Source organism: Trachypithecus francoisi, unplaced genomic scaffold (assembly GCF_009764315.1).
Source record: "Trachypithecus francoisi isolate TF-2019V2 unplaced genomic scaffold, Tfra_2.0 Lachesis_group5, whole genome shotgun sequence".
Classification (NCBI taxonomy): domain Eukaryota; kingdom Metazoa; phylum Chordata; class Mammalia; order Primates; family Cercopithecidae; genus Trachypithecus; species Trachypithecus francoisi.
The window spans coordinates 67,699,178-67,716,837 of record NW_022681470.1 but is presented as its reverse complement, the minus strand read 5'-3'; the positions used below and the strand labels follow the sequence as shown (position 1 = coordinate 67,716,837).

The window sequence follows — 17,660 nt, the reverse complement described above, 5'->3', positions numbered from 1 at the left end:
ATGCTGCCAAGAACACCACTGTATATCTGTGGCTTGGGAATGTTAAGAGGAACGTGCAGACCCCTCCATTGATGATATTCCCTTCTCAACATTTTTAAGCACAAATGATATTTGTAAAAAAAAAAAAAGTTTTATTTATTATGGTAATAAACTATTTTATACATGATACTTGCTTTTGCCTTTCCTTACATTAATTTTAGGTCACTGAATTGGCTGTTCTGGCCTAAGATGACAGTGGTGACCTAAGTTGTGACCTAGGATGGTATTTTCTGTTCAAGAGTTTGGGAAGCTCTTATTTGGACAGCACTTACAGTTTTTTGAGAACTTACAGTCCCAGATTCACCAAGACTGTGTGTCAAAGTACCAAACAGTGAGAGAATGGACATGAACGTATGTGGCTCTACGATCTTAAGGTCCAGCTGCAGTTGCTGTACAAGGGCACAGATGTTGAGCTCAATGCCTGGTATCACGGAAAACTATATGACACATGGATGTGATATACCAGAAGCTGACCCCCCCCGCCCCCCGCCACTTACTTAGACGTACACTTTTTTATTTTGAACAATTTGGATTGAAATTTGTATAAAATACATTAACGTTTCCTTCGCACCTTTTAAAACATAGTATGAAGAATATAACAATCTTTTTTGAATGACTCAGTGTCTACAATATGAGCTCTGATCTGTGCTTTACACTTCATTGATAGTCTCAGAAGCTATTAAGGTAGCTTGCCTCTAATCGAAATAGTCCCATACACTGGCATGGTTTCAGTTTTGCTATTTTAATAGGTATTGCTTCCTGCTCATGGCAAGGCTCCACAATATTGCCAGCCTGAGTTCTCATTTACCATCCAGTGGACTACTTTACAAACATGGCACTTCTCTTATTATAGACAGTGTAACTTAATTACGGGATGGGGAATCTGACCTACAAGCCTCTGCTTGATCTTATAGGATCACAGTAGGGGTACAGTATTTTTAATGATGTTTCCTTACATTGTGTGCAATGTAATGTTTCCTTACATTTTGTGCAACTGATTTAATCAAATTGCACAAAAACATTATAAAAATAATTTAAGGGTGATATTGTTTAAAAATTCCAAATTATTGATGTTTGTTTCAAAAGTATCACTAATAAGAAAATGTGGCACATATACACCATGGAATACTATGCAGCCATCAAAAAGGATGAGTTTGTGTCCTTTGTAGGGACATGGATGCAGCTGGAAACCATCATTCTTAGCAAACTATCACAAGAAGAGAAAACCAAACACCGCATGTTCTCACTCATAGGTGGGAACTGAACAATGAGATCACTTGGACTCGGGAAGGGGAACATCACACACTGGGGCCTATCATGGGGAGGGGGGAGGAGGGAGGGATTGCTTTGGGGAGTTATACATGATATAAACGTTATGCACATGTACCCTAGAACTTAAAGTATAATAAAAAAAAAAAAAAAAAGACAAAAGTATCACTAATAACATATTAAAGCATTCTTTATTATTATTATTTTTTTTTGAGACAGGGTCTCACTTTGTTGCCCAGGCTGGTCTCAAACTCCTGACCTCAAGTGATCCACCTGCTTCGGCCTCCCAAAAGTGCTGGGATTCCAGGTGTGAGCCACCACGCCCAGCCTAAAGCATTCTATCTAGATCTCTTCAATGTTGCAAAACATCTCTGTGAATATGATTTTTGTAATTAGTCAAAAGGACCAGTAATATAGAGCTAAGTAATGAATGCCATGTTTTGGGTGCCAGATGGAGTTCAATGATTTTAAAAAGACGGTTTTTTGTTTTAAAATGAAACAATTTCCCTGAGAAAGGCCTCAGAGAGGCTTTCTCAAAAGGTGCTGAGGCTGGTAGTATCACGATAATTTGGCTTCTCATGTTGTCCACACTGAAGGGAACCCTATTGTATGGATATATTCTGATATACCTGCTAAAAACCAAACTCATTATATTATGGTTAATTTACTATATTTTTTTCAATGGTTGTATTATTTTAAATAAGCAAGTGAGCAGTCTCAATTTCTCTAAGGGGAAGCCGCCCCCTCCCCCACCAAAATTGCTATTCTCCCAATATATAGATTATTATACAATTATTTGTGTCATTGATTTATTTTTTCTTGAGGCCTGCTATTTTAATGGAACAAAATGTTTTCTCCTGACACTTCAAACAAATTAATTTGAAAAAATAACCTTTCAGTCTTCTTGTGTGGTCCCAAGAATTAGAATGACTAAGGTTTGGGTGTCCTTCAGGTATCTTGCTTCCCTCCTTGGGTAGCATCTTGGCGATTGTGCTTGCAGCTCTTGGTCTTGCCTGCAGAGTGAGGCTGGTATCAGAGGATCCAGGGTCTGGAACTGACTTTGGGAGCTTGTCTAGTCTTTTCCCAACACTGTGCCTGAAGTTGCCCAGGGCTGATGACATGTCCAGTGTCCTTGGCTGAACTCCTCTGTGTGCCCAGGCACCACCATTCAGAGTAACTACAAGATTTTAGTTAATATGCATGAGGAAAGAAGCATTATCATTTTCATATTAGAGCTGGGAATAGGAAGAGGTTAAGCAAAACAATGGTCCTGGATAATCCACATATTAATTAATCAGCCTCAAATACAGAGCTAAACACAGTAATCATTTATTAATTCCTGAGAACCACTATGAATCATATAATAGTTTAAAAGAAATTCAGGATTACCACTTTCAAATATATCCACTGACTCTTCCAAAATAGTTTAATGAATGAATAAGCCTATTTGTTTTTCTATAAATGGTATACTTGGAAGAGCTCAAAACTTTTGTATTACTTACATGTACACATACATTAGACACTCCCATATCATCATTTTTATACTCCTTTTTTTCTTAGCAAGCCCTTTCTTTCCAAGTAAACTTCAGCCGAACTCCCTCTGGCTGGCCACAAATCCTGAATCAGTGTTAGTCCATGAAGGTTTACTGCATTCATGTAGGTGCCCACTCCTCCCTGAGGCTCATTCCTTCCTAAAACTTCTGAGCACCCTGGAATCACCGGCCCCATGTCTCTCTCTCTCTCCTTTACCAAGACAGCTGCTGAGGCTGCTGCTATGCAGGTCTACCTGCCCCTCTCTGGCCTCTGTCTTTTGCTTCAGTTAACACATAATGTGCCTACCCAGGGTAGTCAGTATCTGGCCCCCCTCCCATCTCTTTGCCAAGCAGAGAAGCTATGAAGAAAGACAGTCAACAAAATGGTCCTGTACTCTAGGAGTTTAAGCCTCATTGAGTTGATAACCTCAACTCAAGACATAAGGGCCATGCTATGTAATAAACAGGAGGCGCACTAGGTCCAAGTGAGCCTTTCACTCAATGACAACTTAATTCACCTACTTGAGATGTTGTAAATTCTCCTGTAATTAGACATATTATGGATTCAAATTTTAAGGCTCCTTTACCCCTCCCCACTCAAAAAAAAAAAATTCCAAATTCAAACAGAAGTATTCTGAATTATCTACCACTTGGGACCTTTCGTAGCCTATCCAGCATCTTTTTAGAGGAGTGAATAATCAAGTTATGTGAATATATTTAGATTTTAAACATTTTCCTCAAACATATTAAAAATAATTCTACAAACATGTAGATTATCTACATGACAGAAAAGGCTCCATTTGAATCAAACCATAACAATATAAACCACTAAAGGTGAATCACTGAATAGGAGGATGACTTTTGAGACATGTAGAGAGGGTGGACAAGACTCCAGGACACCATCCTCATGACTAGCCTGATAGCACCCATCTGTGGATACACTATCCTGTGGTTTCTAAATGCTGCTTCTTTATTAAGAAACTATTAACTGTAAGGTAGAGGAACTACCATGTTATACTTCTCTGCAAATCTCAGAAACAAGCACCCAAATGTAGATCACCCTGCTGAAGCTCAAATCACAGGACTCCTTGGGTATGGATGCCTTAGAATGCTACAGGGCTGCTACTGTCTTCTTGGACTAGGTAATTCAAAAGACAGCTGTGGCTTGCTCTCCTTCCTACAGAGGGGCTGAAGTGTGAAGCTCAAACCCTAGTGCTGCTTCTAGAGACACTGTGGGATGTGATGAAGGAGGTCACTTAAACATCAATGTCACTCAAATATTTTAGAAATACCGCCCAGAAGACAGGCCTATCACTAATCAGGATTTCTGTGTCTCAATCAATAAATGTCCACTACATTCTATTCTTGCTTAAGGGGAAAGAATGCAAAGGGCTCATGAGAGTAGGTTCTAGACCAAAATGTCACCTTGTGTAGTTGGGCAAGACACAAAACTGTCCTGGACCCCAGCTTCCTCAATAGGAAAATGATGGGTTGGGGTAGAAGATTTCAAAGACTCCAGGTTAGAAGACTGTTTGGCTGTGAATTTTCTATGACGTCTAGCATCCAGTCTTGGAGTGAGAACATTCAACCGAAAATGAACAGATCAAATCCCTTAGAGTCTGTGCTGGAGTGAGAGGTCAGGGTGAAGCACTGTTTGCCTTGGAGGCCAGCAGCAAGGACTGGCCTGGACCCAACAGCATTAGTCCATGGCGTAGGTCTGGGCCCAGGCAATGCCCACGTGGGAGTAGCAGTACAGGAATCCCAGGACAGAGAGGGTCACCCATGGCCAGCCTGCAGAGGGAGGACAGAGATGGAAGAGCAGTTAGAAATGCTTGGGGCAGGACGTCCCATATGGGCAAACTGTCCCCTTTTGGAGAAGGCAACCTGAGAAACAACACAGGCCTCCTGGAACGTCTGCTGTAACGACAACTTCAGCAATTGAGTCCTACATTACCATCAGAGTCAGCATAAAATGAGGAGTGCACTATTGCAAACATGAACCATGTTTAGAAATAGGGCAGGCTCTTAAAGAATCCATGTTTAGGATCAGGCACCTGTAATCCTGGCACTTAGGGAGGCTGAGGTGAGAGGATCACTTGAGTCCAAGAGTTGGAGACCAGCCTGGGAAACATAGTGAAACCTCATCTCTACAATCAATCAATCAGCCAGGCCTGGTGGCGTGTTTCTGTAGTCCTAGCTACTTGAGAGGCCAAGGAGGAAGGATCACTTGAGATCAGGAGTTAGAGGTTACAGTGAGCTACGAATGCACCACTGCAATCCAGCTTGGGCCACAGAGTTAGACCCAGTATTGGTTTACAAAAAAAAGAAGAAGAAGAAGAAGAAGAAGAAGAAGAAGTATCCATGTTTAGAGGACTAAAGCAGTTAGTAATTGAAAAAGGAAAAAAGTCCATGAGTCTGAGAAAAAGTAGAGTCTCATGTGCCACTGTAAACACATAGGTCATGTTCCAAAACCTGTACTTTTAGATGAGTTGTTTGAAACCAGGGTACGTTTCCCCCTAGAATAATATTGTGTGATTCATGCACAAGACACAAAAATCACCATCATCATCCTCACCGTTGTTTTTGCTTGTTTGTTTTAAACTCGTAGTAAGTGTGAAATAGCACTAATAGGAGCTCTGAGCCTTGGGGCATTTAGGATCCTGAAGCTCTAAATATAGGGTCCTCTGTCCTTGGTCAGCCTCCCCAGAGCTTTCAAGAGTTCTAAGTGATGGGGAGTGGGATAGACTTGCAGATGTGGCCTATCCTTGGCAATGAGACAGGAAGGTGCCAGCAGCCAAGAGGGAAAGGGTGCCGGGCAAGATCAGGAGGGTCATTTGATTGGGGGCATCACAACATTTTACAGAGAGCTTTATAAATTTAAATTTTTGACATTTCTTTTGAATATGGCTAGCTAGGAAGTCATTACCTTTGTCACTCCAATTGTGTTAAAAGAAAAGAATGACTGTGAAATGTAGGCACTTACAATGAACTACATTTTTTTCTTAAAGTCCATGAGTCCCATAGTAAATCTCAAAATGTAGATTGAGCATTATACTGAATTTAGTGCCATTTGTAAGCACACAGAAGGGGGAGCCTAAATTAAATATTTGCTTTCAAAACTGAAAGCTTTTAGTGATTCCCTCTACAAATACTTATTTTAGAATATCTGATGTTCTTTTATTTTTCTTCTTCTTTTTTTAAAATTAACAGCCCTTTCTGCTGAGTATTTGTTACTTAACAATCTTCATGTCTTCTGCACGTTTCACTTAAACATTGATTGGGGATTTTGGAGAGCCAGAGATGCTGAGGAAGATATAAGATGGCAAAATGGAAAGACCCAGTCCCGTGTCAAAAGCACTCCCACCCCAACTTTGGAAAGACACACACACACACACCAGTGGGATTTATGATCCATGTGGTAAGCGCTGGATGATGGAAAGCACAGAGCACATTTAAACTGGGCCACATGGGCTGAGCAAGAGTTTGTCAGATGGCAAGGGACAGGGACCCGCTACCAGAGGAAGACCACCTGATGTGTAACCTTACAGGCCATCCAAGGAACAGGGATCATGTGACGTGGCTGCTGCCTAGGGAAGAGGCAGGCAGACAGTGGTAGGAATAGGAAGGAGGCTGCGGGAAGCCCCTGGGGGTGGTTACAGGCTCTCTTCTTGCTATGTCAACCATTAGCTACCATACTTATTAATATGGCCTGGGGAAGTCACTGTAGCATACTGGTACATGTGCAGGCTCTTAAGTGGGATGAGTTCAAATTCTGGCTCTGCCACTTGCCAGCTGTGGAACCTTGAGCAAGTTAATGAATCTCAAATGAAAAACTAGGGATAGAGCGACTTACTGAATAGCATCCTTACAAGGACGGAGTGAAATGATATAAAGACTTGCACGGTGCCTAGCATAGCACAGAAACTAAAAAAAAGGTAGTAATAATAATGGTGAGAGGGCACGGAAGTCTTTCTCACCAAGATGAGAGTGACAACAGGGAAGTCAAGCCCTGGCCTTCCTTATGCCTTAGCCTAGCTTTCCACAGTGTTCTCCCAGGCCCCACAAGCAAGAGAGGTGAGGGCAGCAGAGGACCCCTGGCAGCCTGGCTCCAGGACCAGCCCTACAGCTCCACTTCCTGCTAGGCAGCCAGTATGTGTCCTGTGGCTGCCATAACAACTTACCAAACTTAGTGTATTAAAACAATAGACATGTATTCTTAGTTCTGGAGGCCAGAAGTCTGAAATCAAGGTGTTGGCAGGAACCCTTCCTTACCTCTTCCAGCTTCTGGTGGCTCCTAGGATCCCTTGGCTTATGGCAGCATCACTGCCTCCATTTTCACAGACCCTTCTTCCCTCTGTCCTCTCCTCTTCTTCTAAGGGCACCAGTCATTGGATTTAAAGGCTATCCCAAATCCAGGATTTCTTCTCAAGATACCTGACAAGTTACATTTGTAAATAACCTATTCCCAAATGAAGTCACATTCTGAGGTGCCAGGTATACATGAATTCTCGGGGGAACTCTGTTTAGCTCAATATAGCCAGGTACTTTCCCAGAACTTCCAGATGGACCCATCCTGCTGGAAGCCCTCAGAACTCTCATTACTGTGGCTCAGGCACAGATGCCAGGGGACCGGCCAACACCTGCTCCTCAGTGGGTTCAGGGAGCAGGATGAGGGGAGTGGGCTTTGGACACAGAAAGCACTCCTGGACTTCAGCTGTGTTTGGAGTGAGGCATCAGCAGTGTTTGGTAAACACGGAGCCCAGAGGCCAGCTGTGGAGATGGGCCAATGGGGATGCTTCGTTTACACAATGCTAGGTCTGGGGCATTGCACAGCTCTGCTTGGCACCTGTGGCTATCAAGTGACACCCTGTGAAAGCTTCCGCCTAACACACAGGACTGTAAGGAAGACTGTCCCCAAGATTGCCCAGAGGTGAGGCATAGACATGTTTAGCACAGGCCATAGCTAGGTTCTGAAAATTCTCCCCATTCTTACTGTATATGCCATCCAGAGAGGTGGCTAGATAGCACTTAGGAGGACTTATAATCCTGACTGTATTATGAGACCCTATTAGGGCCTCAGTTTCCCCATCTACACAATGAGAGCTCAGAATAATTTTTAAAAAGCATACATGCAAATAAAATAAGATCACAGATTTGGTAGTGCTTTTAAAAGTGCTTTAGAAATACAAAAGATTAATATAGGGCCACTTGACAATTCTGTTACATACCCACAGCTCACTGGACTTTTCAATGCACACACGTTCCTACAGACAGTAGACCTGGCATGTACCAGATGGCTGTCAAGGGTTCCTTACCCTTTCCTGACCTCAGGAATAAGACTTGTGATGACAGAATCATCATGAATGGTGATTCCACATGAAGTAACATGCTGAGGTACCAGGTCCACATGAATTCCGGGAGGAATACCATTTATCCCAATGCAGTCAGGTACTATTTAGAGACAGAGTTTTGCTCTTGTTGCCCAGGCTGGAGTGCAATGGTGTGATCTTGGCTCACCTCAACCTCTGCCTCCCAAGTTCAAGTGATTCTCCTGCCTCAGCCTCCCAAGTAGCTGCAATTACAGGCATGCGCCACTACTCCCAGCTAATTTTGTATTTTTAGTAGAGACAGAGTTTCTCCTTGTTGCTCAGGCTGGTCTCCAACTCCTGACCCCAGATGATCTGCCTGCCTCAGCCTCCCAAAGTGCTGGGAATACAGGCGTGAGCCACCGGGCCCGGCCCAAAATTCATTTTCAAAATGATGATAGGCCAGGCACGGTGGCTCATGCCTATAGTCCCAGCACTTTGGGAGGCCGAGGCACTCAAGTCACTTGAGGCCAGGAGTTCAAGACCAGTTTGGCCAACATGGCAAAACTTTGTCTCTACCAAAAATACAAAAATTAGCAGGATATGGTGGTGTGCACCTGTGATCACAGCTATTCGGGAGGCTGAGGCACAAGAATCACTTGAACCTGGGAGGCAGAGATTGCAGTGAGCCAAAATTGTGCCACTGTACCTCTAGCCTGGGCAACAGAGCGAGCCTCTATCTAAAATATATAAATATATAAATACATATATATTATATCTATTAATATATATATATAAAATAATGATGGACCTTCAGTCCTTCATCTTCCTAGCAGGAGGGGGACTTGTTGTGTGTAGGACTGAACACTGGTCTCCCCTAAGCATGCCTTCTTCCCCTGAGGCCTCTGGGGAGCAGGAGCACTGGAAAAGCTTTCTTAACCACGCAGATGCATTCAGCAGTGGGAAGGCTGCTGTTGCTGAATCAGCACAAATTCCTATCCCAAGAAATAAATCAATCCATCCTAATGGGAGATGAGTTAATTGAGTTGCTGAATTGTGTCTGAGCTATCAATTACTGCATCACAGGCTCACTTGGCTGTCAGGCTGGGCAGCACTCCTGAGCCTATGACTGCCATCTTGTCTCTAACAGGGCTTTTTCAAAGACCACATCCTACTGGTACCCATTTTTAGAAGAAAATGGCTGATGGCCAGCACATGAACAAACTTCAGGGAAGCTTTCTTCCTAGCCACCCAGCACCATAGTCTGTCTACATGTAAATGGTCTACAAAGAATATGCAATCTACCACACCATTCACAAAGAATACACAATCTTAGTTAATTCTTACAACACTCTGAGGTAGAAATTACTCTTCTCATTTTAAGAGGGAGAAACTGAGGCTCAGAAAGGTAAATAACTTGTCATAGAGCACCCAGCTAGCGGATTCTCAAACTCTGGTTTTGATTTCAATCCAATAGTGATAATCTTGCTTGAAGTCACATCGCCTCACAAAGGCCCAGAGTCCACATCCCAAGCCCGGGGTGTCAGGTTGAGTCCTATGTGGAAAATAGTCTGAATGTCTGTCCCTTAGTTTTTAAAATCTACCATTACCCACTATTTATCTAGCATTAATACTGCCTTAACTTCCTCCTTCCACCAAGGCTAGAGACTCCAGCACCCCACTGCCTGCTGTCCCTCTGGCTCATCCACTGTGCAGTCATCACCTTGCTGGTTCCCAGTTCTGAGGGTTGCACAGCGCTGTGACCTTCCCAGCTTGGCCCTTGGGTCCTGACAGCTAAAATGATAGATTCTTACTTTCTGGTCCCATAGAGCAATGTCCCCCAGTGACTCAAAGCCAGTCTAAGAAAGGAAAGAGAGGAAATTCCCATTACTCCTAAGAACTACCAGGTGGTAAAGAAAACAAGATTCACCTCCTAAGACAAACTCTTCTTGGTCAAAGCCTAAGTCTGCAAATGTGAAGGATATATTAGGTTGGAGCAAAAGTAATTGTGGTTTTTGTCATGACTTTCAGAGGCAAAACCACAATTACTTTTGCAGCAACCTAATACGATTCTTAAATGTCACCAACATATCCATCCATGTCTGTAGGGTGCACTGTGCACATGAAACAGCCCACACAGCCATCCTGGTTAAGACCAATGTGAGGCTGATGAATTTCAACCTCCAGAGGGTTTGCTCATGGGCTGGCTCAGAGAACGATATATCCAATGGGGAAGCAGAGTGAAGGGAAAGAGGCAACTCCAGGAGATGCTGCCAAAGAGGGATTTATAAGACTTGGTGACTGATGAATTTGGGGGCCTCTGTCACTGACTCTGAGCATATCCTCAGCATGTGCCCTCGAGGCTGACAGTCGGTGTGCATCAGAGACACTATACCTGACATTAAAAGAATGATATGCTACCCTAGAGTGAGTAAAAGCCATGGTCCTGGCCTCTCCCTCATGACTTGTCTTCTACAAAAAGAGGGGTCACATGTGGCTCTGCAGGGGCCCCAAGGGCCTGCTCTTGCACTTGGCCACCATCTCTTTGGATCTACAGGTCCGTGCCTGTACCCTGACATTTGTTACATATCCCGAATATCACATATCTCTGCTTTGGTGGCATTTTCTATTTTGAGGCCACTGGAGAATGAGTGCTTCTTTCCTTAAAGAACTGCCTCATGCACCAGATCCTAGTCCTAGGGTGCTGACACCGGATCTGGAAACACACTGGCCCTGCCCTACCACTCTGCACCATCCCACCAGCTTCACAACCATTATTTCATTAATTATTCAGAATGACTTTATGCACTGCTGCCTTCATTCAGTGAGCTGGCTCTGACAGCACTTAGTTTAACCATGTTCAGATCTGATAGGGGGGAATGATAAGGTGGCTTGGCAGCTGTAGTTAAATCTTATTTACTCCAGCAGTTGCAGTCTGCAGATATCGTGGAGTCATTCATCAAATGGCCTTGAGCCTGCAGACCTTCCTCCAGAGCTAAATTTAGAGTTTTAATCTTAATAAGCCTATGAGGCAGGAGCCTTCTTCCGTCAGAGGGCTGGTTTCCTTATCAAAAGATACACAGCAAGAGCAAAGCTGCCCCAGGCTTCTGAGCCTGTAAACCACTGGATCTAACTCCATACACAGGGGGAGCTGGACAGAAGCTTTGAAGAACAGGCTTTTGCTACCTCAAAGTTCTAATAATAATTCCTTACCCTCACAGAGTTTACGCACCTGGAACTCAAACCCCAGTGTTCAGCCCTCACAGTTTTTTCAAAAAATGGTCAGCTGTCACTTTCACATCCTCTCAGGAGAAAGGACTAGATGGTTGTCATCTGTTCGAAATTGAAGCAGAAAATCCCAGAACAGCAAGTCTGCATCAGAACCACCTGGAGGACAGGGTGAAACGCAGACTGCAGGGCCCCACCCCACAGTTTCTGATCCAGTAGGTCTGGGGTAGGCCTGAGAATCTGCCTTTCTAGCACATTCCCAGGTGATGTGGATGCTGCTGGTCTGAGAATCACACTTTGGGAACTGCTGTTGTAGGGGAATCTGTAGGGGGAAGGGCTTCCTACTAAACTGGGTGCTCACGCATGCAGCAGAGGAGACAGACATTTACTGAGCATTACATGTGGCTTGGCTGGGTACATCCCACATTCTCACAACCACCTTATCAGACAGGTGTCACCAGCCCCATTTAGTAGATACGGAAACTAAGGCCCAGAGAAGTAGCTCTCCCAAGGTCTAAACGCTCACTGGAATTAGAACTCAGGGCTGTGCGACTCCACAGTGCACTTGGCCACTGAAGCTCAGAAAGCAGCAGCTTGCTTCGGGCCACATGGTGAACCTCCTGGCCAGGATTCTTTTCCTTCAAATCCTTGGCCTCCAAATCTCATTTCATCCCCCTACTCCAGGTGCTCAAGGTAACAGGGAGGAAGGAGCTTCAGGATGGTGTTTTCAGACCTCAGCTATCACTCACTCACTCGGTCCCCCCATCTCCTGGGGCCGTCCTTTCTTGTCTTTGTAGTGGGGTACAGAGAAAGCATGGATGAGCATGCTTATATCCTTTGTCTTGGTTAGTGCCTAATTTAGACTGTGAGCATTGAAGAGCCTGTTCCCAGTGCCTGCATGATCCTTTATTAAAACCATTAAAGCCACAATTACATGGCCCCTGCTAAGGGCTGAGCCTGCAACGTAATTTGGCAAGGAGAGACAGAGGAAGGGGCAGCTGGGACCACCCTCAGGGAGCTTTCTCCATTATGAGCAAGAGATCCTTGCTAGGAGCTGAGTGCACATTTTAACCAGCACAAACAGTGGTCTTTAATAAATCACATTGTTCACAGTCAATTTCACATCCTGATGAGGCCAACTTCTACCACATTTTTCATCCTTCCCTGACTCCCGATGCAAGCCCCGCAGGCAAGCACTTACTAAAGCACTCACTTCCAGGAAGTAAAATCATTCCACCTGAAATGCAGGGAGCAGGGAGAACCAGCCAGAGCCACTTTTTCTTATTCTGACAGCACAAGCAGAAGGGGTGCTGGAAAAAACAAATATTTTCTCTCTCCGGGGACAACTGGGTAGGGGACCTGCTTTCCAGAAAACTGTCCACTGCAGTGGTTGCTGCACCCCCAAATCAAGCCCCCAGAGCCAGAGGCTGCACAGTCAGAACACACTTCCCCAGCTGTTTCTCTTTTTTAACCTGTGTTTTTATTCCAGCCTAATTAGGAGTGTTGTTCGTTATTAATTCATGACCACACTATAAAACACAGTGGATGCTGCCTAGCAAATGAGCTCATGGAAGCCACTTTCCTGAAACGGGGACGGCACACCACGAATCAGGCTTCTCGTCAGACGCGCCTGATAACCGCTCACCCACATCCATATTTATGAAGCACCTACTGCGTGCTTAGCATTCAGACAGGCAGCCTGGATGCTTGCCATAGGCACAGTCTGCGTCTTCGTTTGAGGCCTTATGCGAAGGTGCCACTGAAGGCTGAGGGCACACTCTGGGGCCACCACGCTCCTCCCCTATACCTCATGTTCAGCTCCACAGCTCTGGGATCCAATTGTATAGATGTCAAAAGACTCAGTGACGACACAGATAACAGAGATACGATTTCCAAAAACTAGGTAAGCTAGGAGGATGAGCTGACACTAATGAGTTAAAATTGAGTAAGATAAAAACAGCTAAACTTAGCAGATTTTTAAATTTTTTAACTTCTTTTTCTTTTATTATACTTTAAGTTCTATGGTACATGTGCACAACGTGCAGGTTTGTTACATATGTATACATGTGCCATGTTGGTGTGCTGCACCCATTAACTCGTCATTTACATTAAGTATTTCTCCTAATGCTATCCCTCCCCCTGCCACCCACCCCCTGACAGGTCCCTGTGTGTGATGTTCCTTTCCCTGTATCCATGTGTTCTCATTGTTCAATTCCTACCTATGATTGAGAACATGCAGTGTTTGGTTTTCTGTCCTTGTGATAGTTTGCTGAGAATGATGGTTTCCAGTTTCATCCATGTACCTACAAAGGACAAGAACTCATCCTTTTTTATGGCTGCATAGTATTCCATGGTGTATATGTGCCACATTTTCTTCATCCAGTCTATCGTTGATGGACATTTGGGTTGGTACCAAGTCTTTGCTATTGTGAATAGTGCTTCAATAAACATATGTGTGCATGTGTCTTTAAAGTAGCATGATTTATAATCCTTTGGGTATATACCCAGTAATGGGATGGCTGGGTCAAATGGTATTTCTAGTTCTAGATTCTTGAGGAATTGCCACACTGTCTTCCACAATGGTTGAACTAGTTTACACTCCCACCAACAGTGTAAAAGCATTCCTGTTTCTCCAAATCCTTTCCAGCATCTGTTGTTTCCTGACTTTTTAGTGATCACCATTCTAACTGGTGTGAGATGGTATCTCACTGTGGTTTTGATTTGCATTTCTCTGATGGGTAGTGATGATGAGCATTTTTTCATGTGTCTGTTGGCTGCATAAATGTCTTCTTTTGAGAAGCATCTGTTCATGTCCTTTGCCCACTTTTTGATGGGGTTTTTTTTTTTGTTTTTTTTTTTTTTGTAAATTTGTTTAAGTTCTTCGTAGGTTCTGGATATGAGCCCTTTGTCAGCTGGGTAGATTGCAAAAATTTTCTCCCATTCTGTAGGTTGCCTGTTCACTCTGATGGTAGTTTCTTTTGCTGTGCAGAAGCTCTTTAATTAGATCCCATTTGTCTATTTTCACTTTTGGTGCCATTGCTTTTGGTGTTTTAGTCGTGAAGTCCTTGCCCATGCCTATGTCCTGAATGGTATTGCCTAGGTTTACTTCTAGGGATTTTACGGTTTTAGTTCTAACATTTAAGTCTTTAATCCATCTTGAATTAATGTTTGTATAACGTGTAAGGAAGGGATCCAGTTTCAGCTTTCTACTTAACAGCTAACCAGTTTTCCCAGCACCATGTATTAAATAAGGAATCCTTTTCCTATTGCTTGTTTTTGTCAGGTTTGTCAAAGATCAGATGGTTGCAGATGTGTGGTGTTATTTCTAAGGTATCTGTTCTGTTCCATTGGTCTATCTCTCTGTTTTGGTACCAGTACCATGCTGTTTTGGCTACAGTAGCCTTGTCTTATAGTTTGAAGTCAGGTAGCGTGATGCCTCCAGCTTTGTTCTTTTTGCTTAGGACTGTCTTGGCAATGCAGGCTGTTTTTTGGTTCCATATGAACTTTAAGTAGTTTTTTTCCAATTCTGTAAAGAGAGTCATTGGTAGCTTGATGGGGATGGCATTGAATGTATAAATTACCTTGGGCAGTATGGCCATTTTCACAATATTGATTCTTCCTATCCATGAGCATGGAATGTCCTTTCATTTGCTTGTGTCCTCTTTTATTTCATTGAGCAGTGGTTTGTAGTTCTCCTTGAAGGGGTCCTTCACACCCCTTGTAAGTTGGATTCCTAGGTATTTTATTGTCTTTGTAGCAATTGTGAATGGGAGTTTACTCATGATTTGTCTGTTTGTCCATTATTGGTATATAGGAATGCTTGTGATTTTTGCACATTGATTTTGTATCCTGAGACTTTGCTGAAGTTGCTTATCAGCTTAAGGAGATTTCGGACTGAGACAATGGGGATTTCTAAATATACAATCATGTCATCTGCAAACAGGGACAATTTGACTTTCTCTCTTCCTATTTAAATACCCTTTATTTCTTCCTCTTGCCTAGTTGTCCTGGCCAGAACTTCCAACACTATGTTGAATAGGAGTGGTGAGAGAGGACATCCCTGTCTTGTGCCAGTTTTCAAAGGGAATGCTTCCAGTTTTTGCCCATTCAGTATGATATTGGCTGTTTGTCATAAATAGCTCTTATTATTTTGAGATACGTCCCATTGATACCTAGTTTATTGAGAGTTTTTAGCATGAAGGCTGTTGAATTTTGTTGAAGGCCTTTTCTGCATCTATTGAGATAATCATGTGGTTTTTGTCTTTGGTTCTGTTTATATGATGGATTACATTTATTGACTTGTGTATGTTGAACCAGCCTTGCATCTCAGGGATGAAGCCAACTTGATTGTGGTGAATAAACTTTTTGATGTGCTGCTGGATTCAGTTTCCCAGTGTTTTATTGAGGATTTTTGTATTGATGTTCATCAGGGATATTGGTCTATAATTGTCTTTTTTTGTTGTGTCTCTGCCAGGCTTTGGCATCAGGATGATGCTGGCCTCATAAAATGAGTTAGGAAGGATTCCCTCTTTTTCTATTGATTGGAATAGTTTCAGAAGGAATGGTACCAGCTCCTCTTTGTACCTCTGGTAGAATTCGACTATGAATCCATCTGGTCCCGGACTTTTTTTGGTTGGGAGGCTATTAATTATTGTCTCAATTTCAGAGCCTGTTATTGGTCTATTCAGAGATTCAACTTCTTCTTGGTTTAGTCTTGGGAGGGTGTATGTGTCTAGGAATTTATCTATTTCTTTTAGATTTTCTAGTTTATCTGCATAGAGGTGTTTATAGTATTCTCCGATGGTAGTTTGTATTTCTTTGGGGTCAGTGGTGATATCCCCTTTATCATTTGTTATTGCATCTATTTGATTCTTCTCTGTTTTCTTCTTTACTAGTCTTGCTAGCGGTCTATCAATTTTGTTGATCTTTTCATAAAAGCAGCTCCTAGATTGATTTTTTGAAGGGTTTTTTTGTGTCTCTATGTCCTTCAGTTCTGCTCTGATCTTAGTTATTTCTTGCCTTCTGCTAGTTTTTGAATGTGTTTGCTCTTGCTTCTCTAGTTCTTTTAATTGTGATGTTAGGGTGCCGATTTTAGATCTTTCCTGCTTTCTCTTGTGGGCATTTAGTGCTATAAATTTCCCTCTACACACTGCTTTAAATGTGTTCCAGAGATTCTGGTATGTTGTATCTTTGTTCTCACTGGTTTCAAAGAACATCTTTGTTTCTGCCTTCATTTCATTATTTATCCAGTAGTGGTTCAGGAGCAGGTTGTTCAGTTTCCATGTATTTGTGTGGTTTTGAGTGAGTTTCTTAATCCTGAGTTCTAATTTGATTGCACTGTGGTCTGAGATACAGTTTGTTGTGATATCTGTTCTTTTACATTTGCTGAGGAGTGCTTTACTTCCAACTATGTGGTCAGTTTTGGAATAATTGTGGTGTGGTGCTGAGAAGAATGTATATTCTGTTGATTTGGGGTGGAGAGTTCTGTAGATGTCTATTAGGTCCACTTGGTGCAGAACACCCCACTGTCAATATTAGACAGATCAATGAGACAGAAGGTTAACAAGGATATCCAGGACTTGAACTCAGATTTTCTTTTTTAATCCAACTATACAAATATGGAGTGGCAGAAGTGTGGGAACATGGTATGAAAGGAGCATTTGATGGATTAAGTGATATCTACTTGGTAATGATAAGACCCTGCAGAAGAGAAGACAGTTGCTGCAAATATATAAAAGTCTACTTTAGAAGAGTGATGCCAAGAGGCCTGAGCACCCTCAGGGGCAGGGCTGGGAGGAAAGTGCCAGGAGGAAAAGGGACACTTGGGCCTTTGGACACCAAAACAAGCTCAAGAGACTGAGCTTCCTTGGGCTGGGGCAGGACAGCGTGTGGGCCGGAACATAAGGGAGGAGATTCCTCCTTTGATGGGAGGTAGAACCTGGTCTGAGAGCCTGTGTACCTGCCTTCTTTCTTCCTAAGTCCCTGGAACCAGGGCATGCATGGTAAAACAGTCAATGAATAAACAAAGACGAGACTGAAGAAACACAGGGTTGTTGACTTTGGAGTACCCAATCACAGGACTGCCTGCTTCAGGCCATATAAAAATAATAGTTGTGGCAAAACCTCTGATCAAGACCACACCCTCTATGTACATTTGGCCCTCATTTTCCAAGCCTGTGCAACACAAAGTTAATTGACGGAAGTGCCCACCGTCTAGGCATCCTCTACACTTGTGGAAGTGTCTGGGAGAAGAGGCACCCGGCGCGCACTGGCCCTGAACACCTGG

The 17,660-nt window shown here is 43.2% G+C and overlaps 1 protein-coding gene across 7 annotated transcripts in view; it reads right to left on the bottom strand.

Annotated features, from left to right (window-relative positions):
* Positions 1 to 2,100: 2,100 nt before the first annotated feature.
* HHAT (hedgehog acyltransferase) overlaps positions 2,101 to 17,660 on the bottom strand; it is a 348,767-nt gene continuing 333,207 nt past the window's right edge. For 3 of the 7 annotated variants that reach the window (XM_033196754.1, XM_033196751.1, XM_033196749.1), the window contains one exon: positions 2,101 to 4,631. In XM_033196754.1, the coding sequence (XP_033052645.1) occupies positions 4,540 to 4,631 (92 nt within the window). In that variant the 3' untranslated portion in view covers positions 2,101 to 4,539. The remainder of the gene's footprint in view (positions 4,632 to 17,660) is intronic. The other 4 variants (XM_033196750.1, XM_033196753.1, XR_004433737.1 and 1 more) reach the window with 3 other exon arrangements.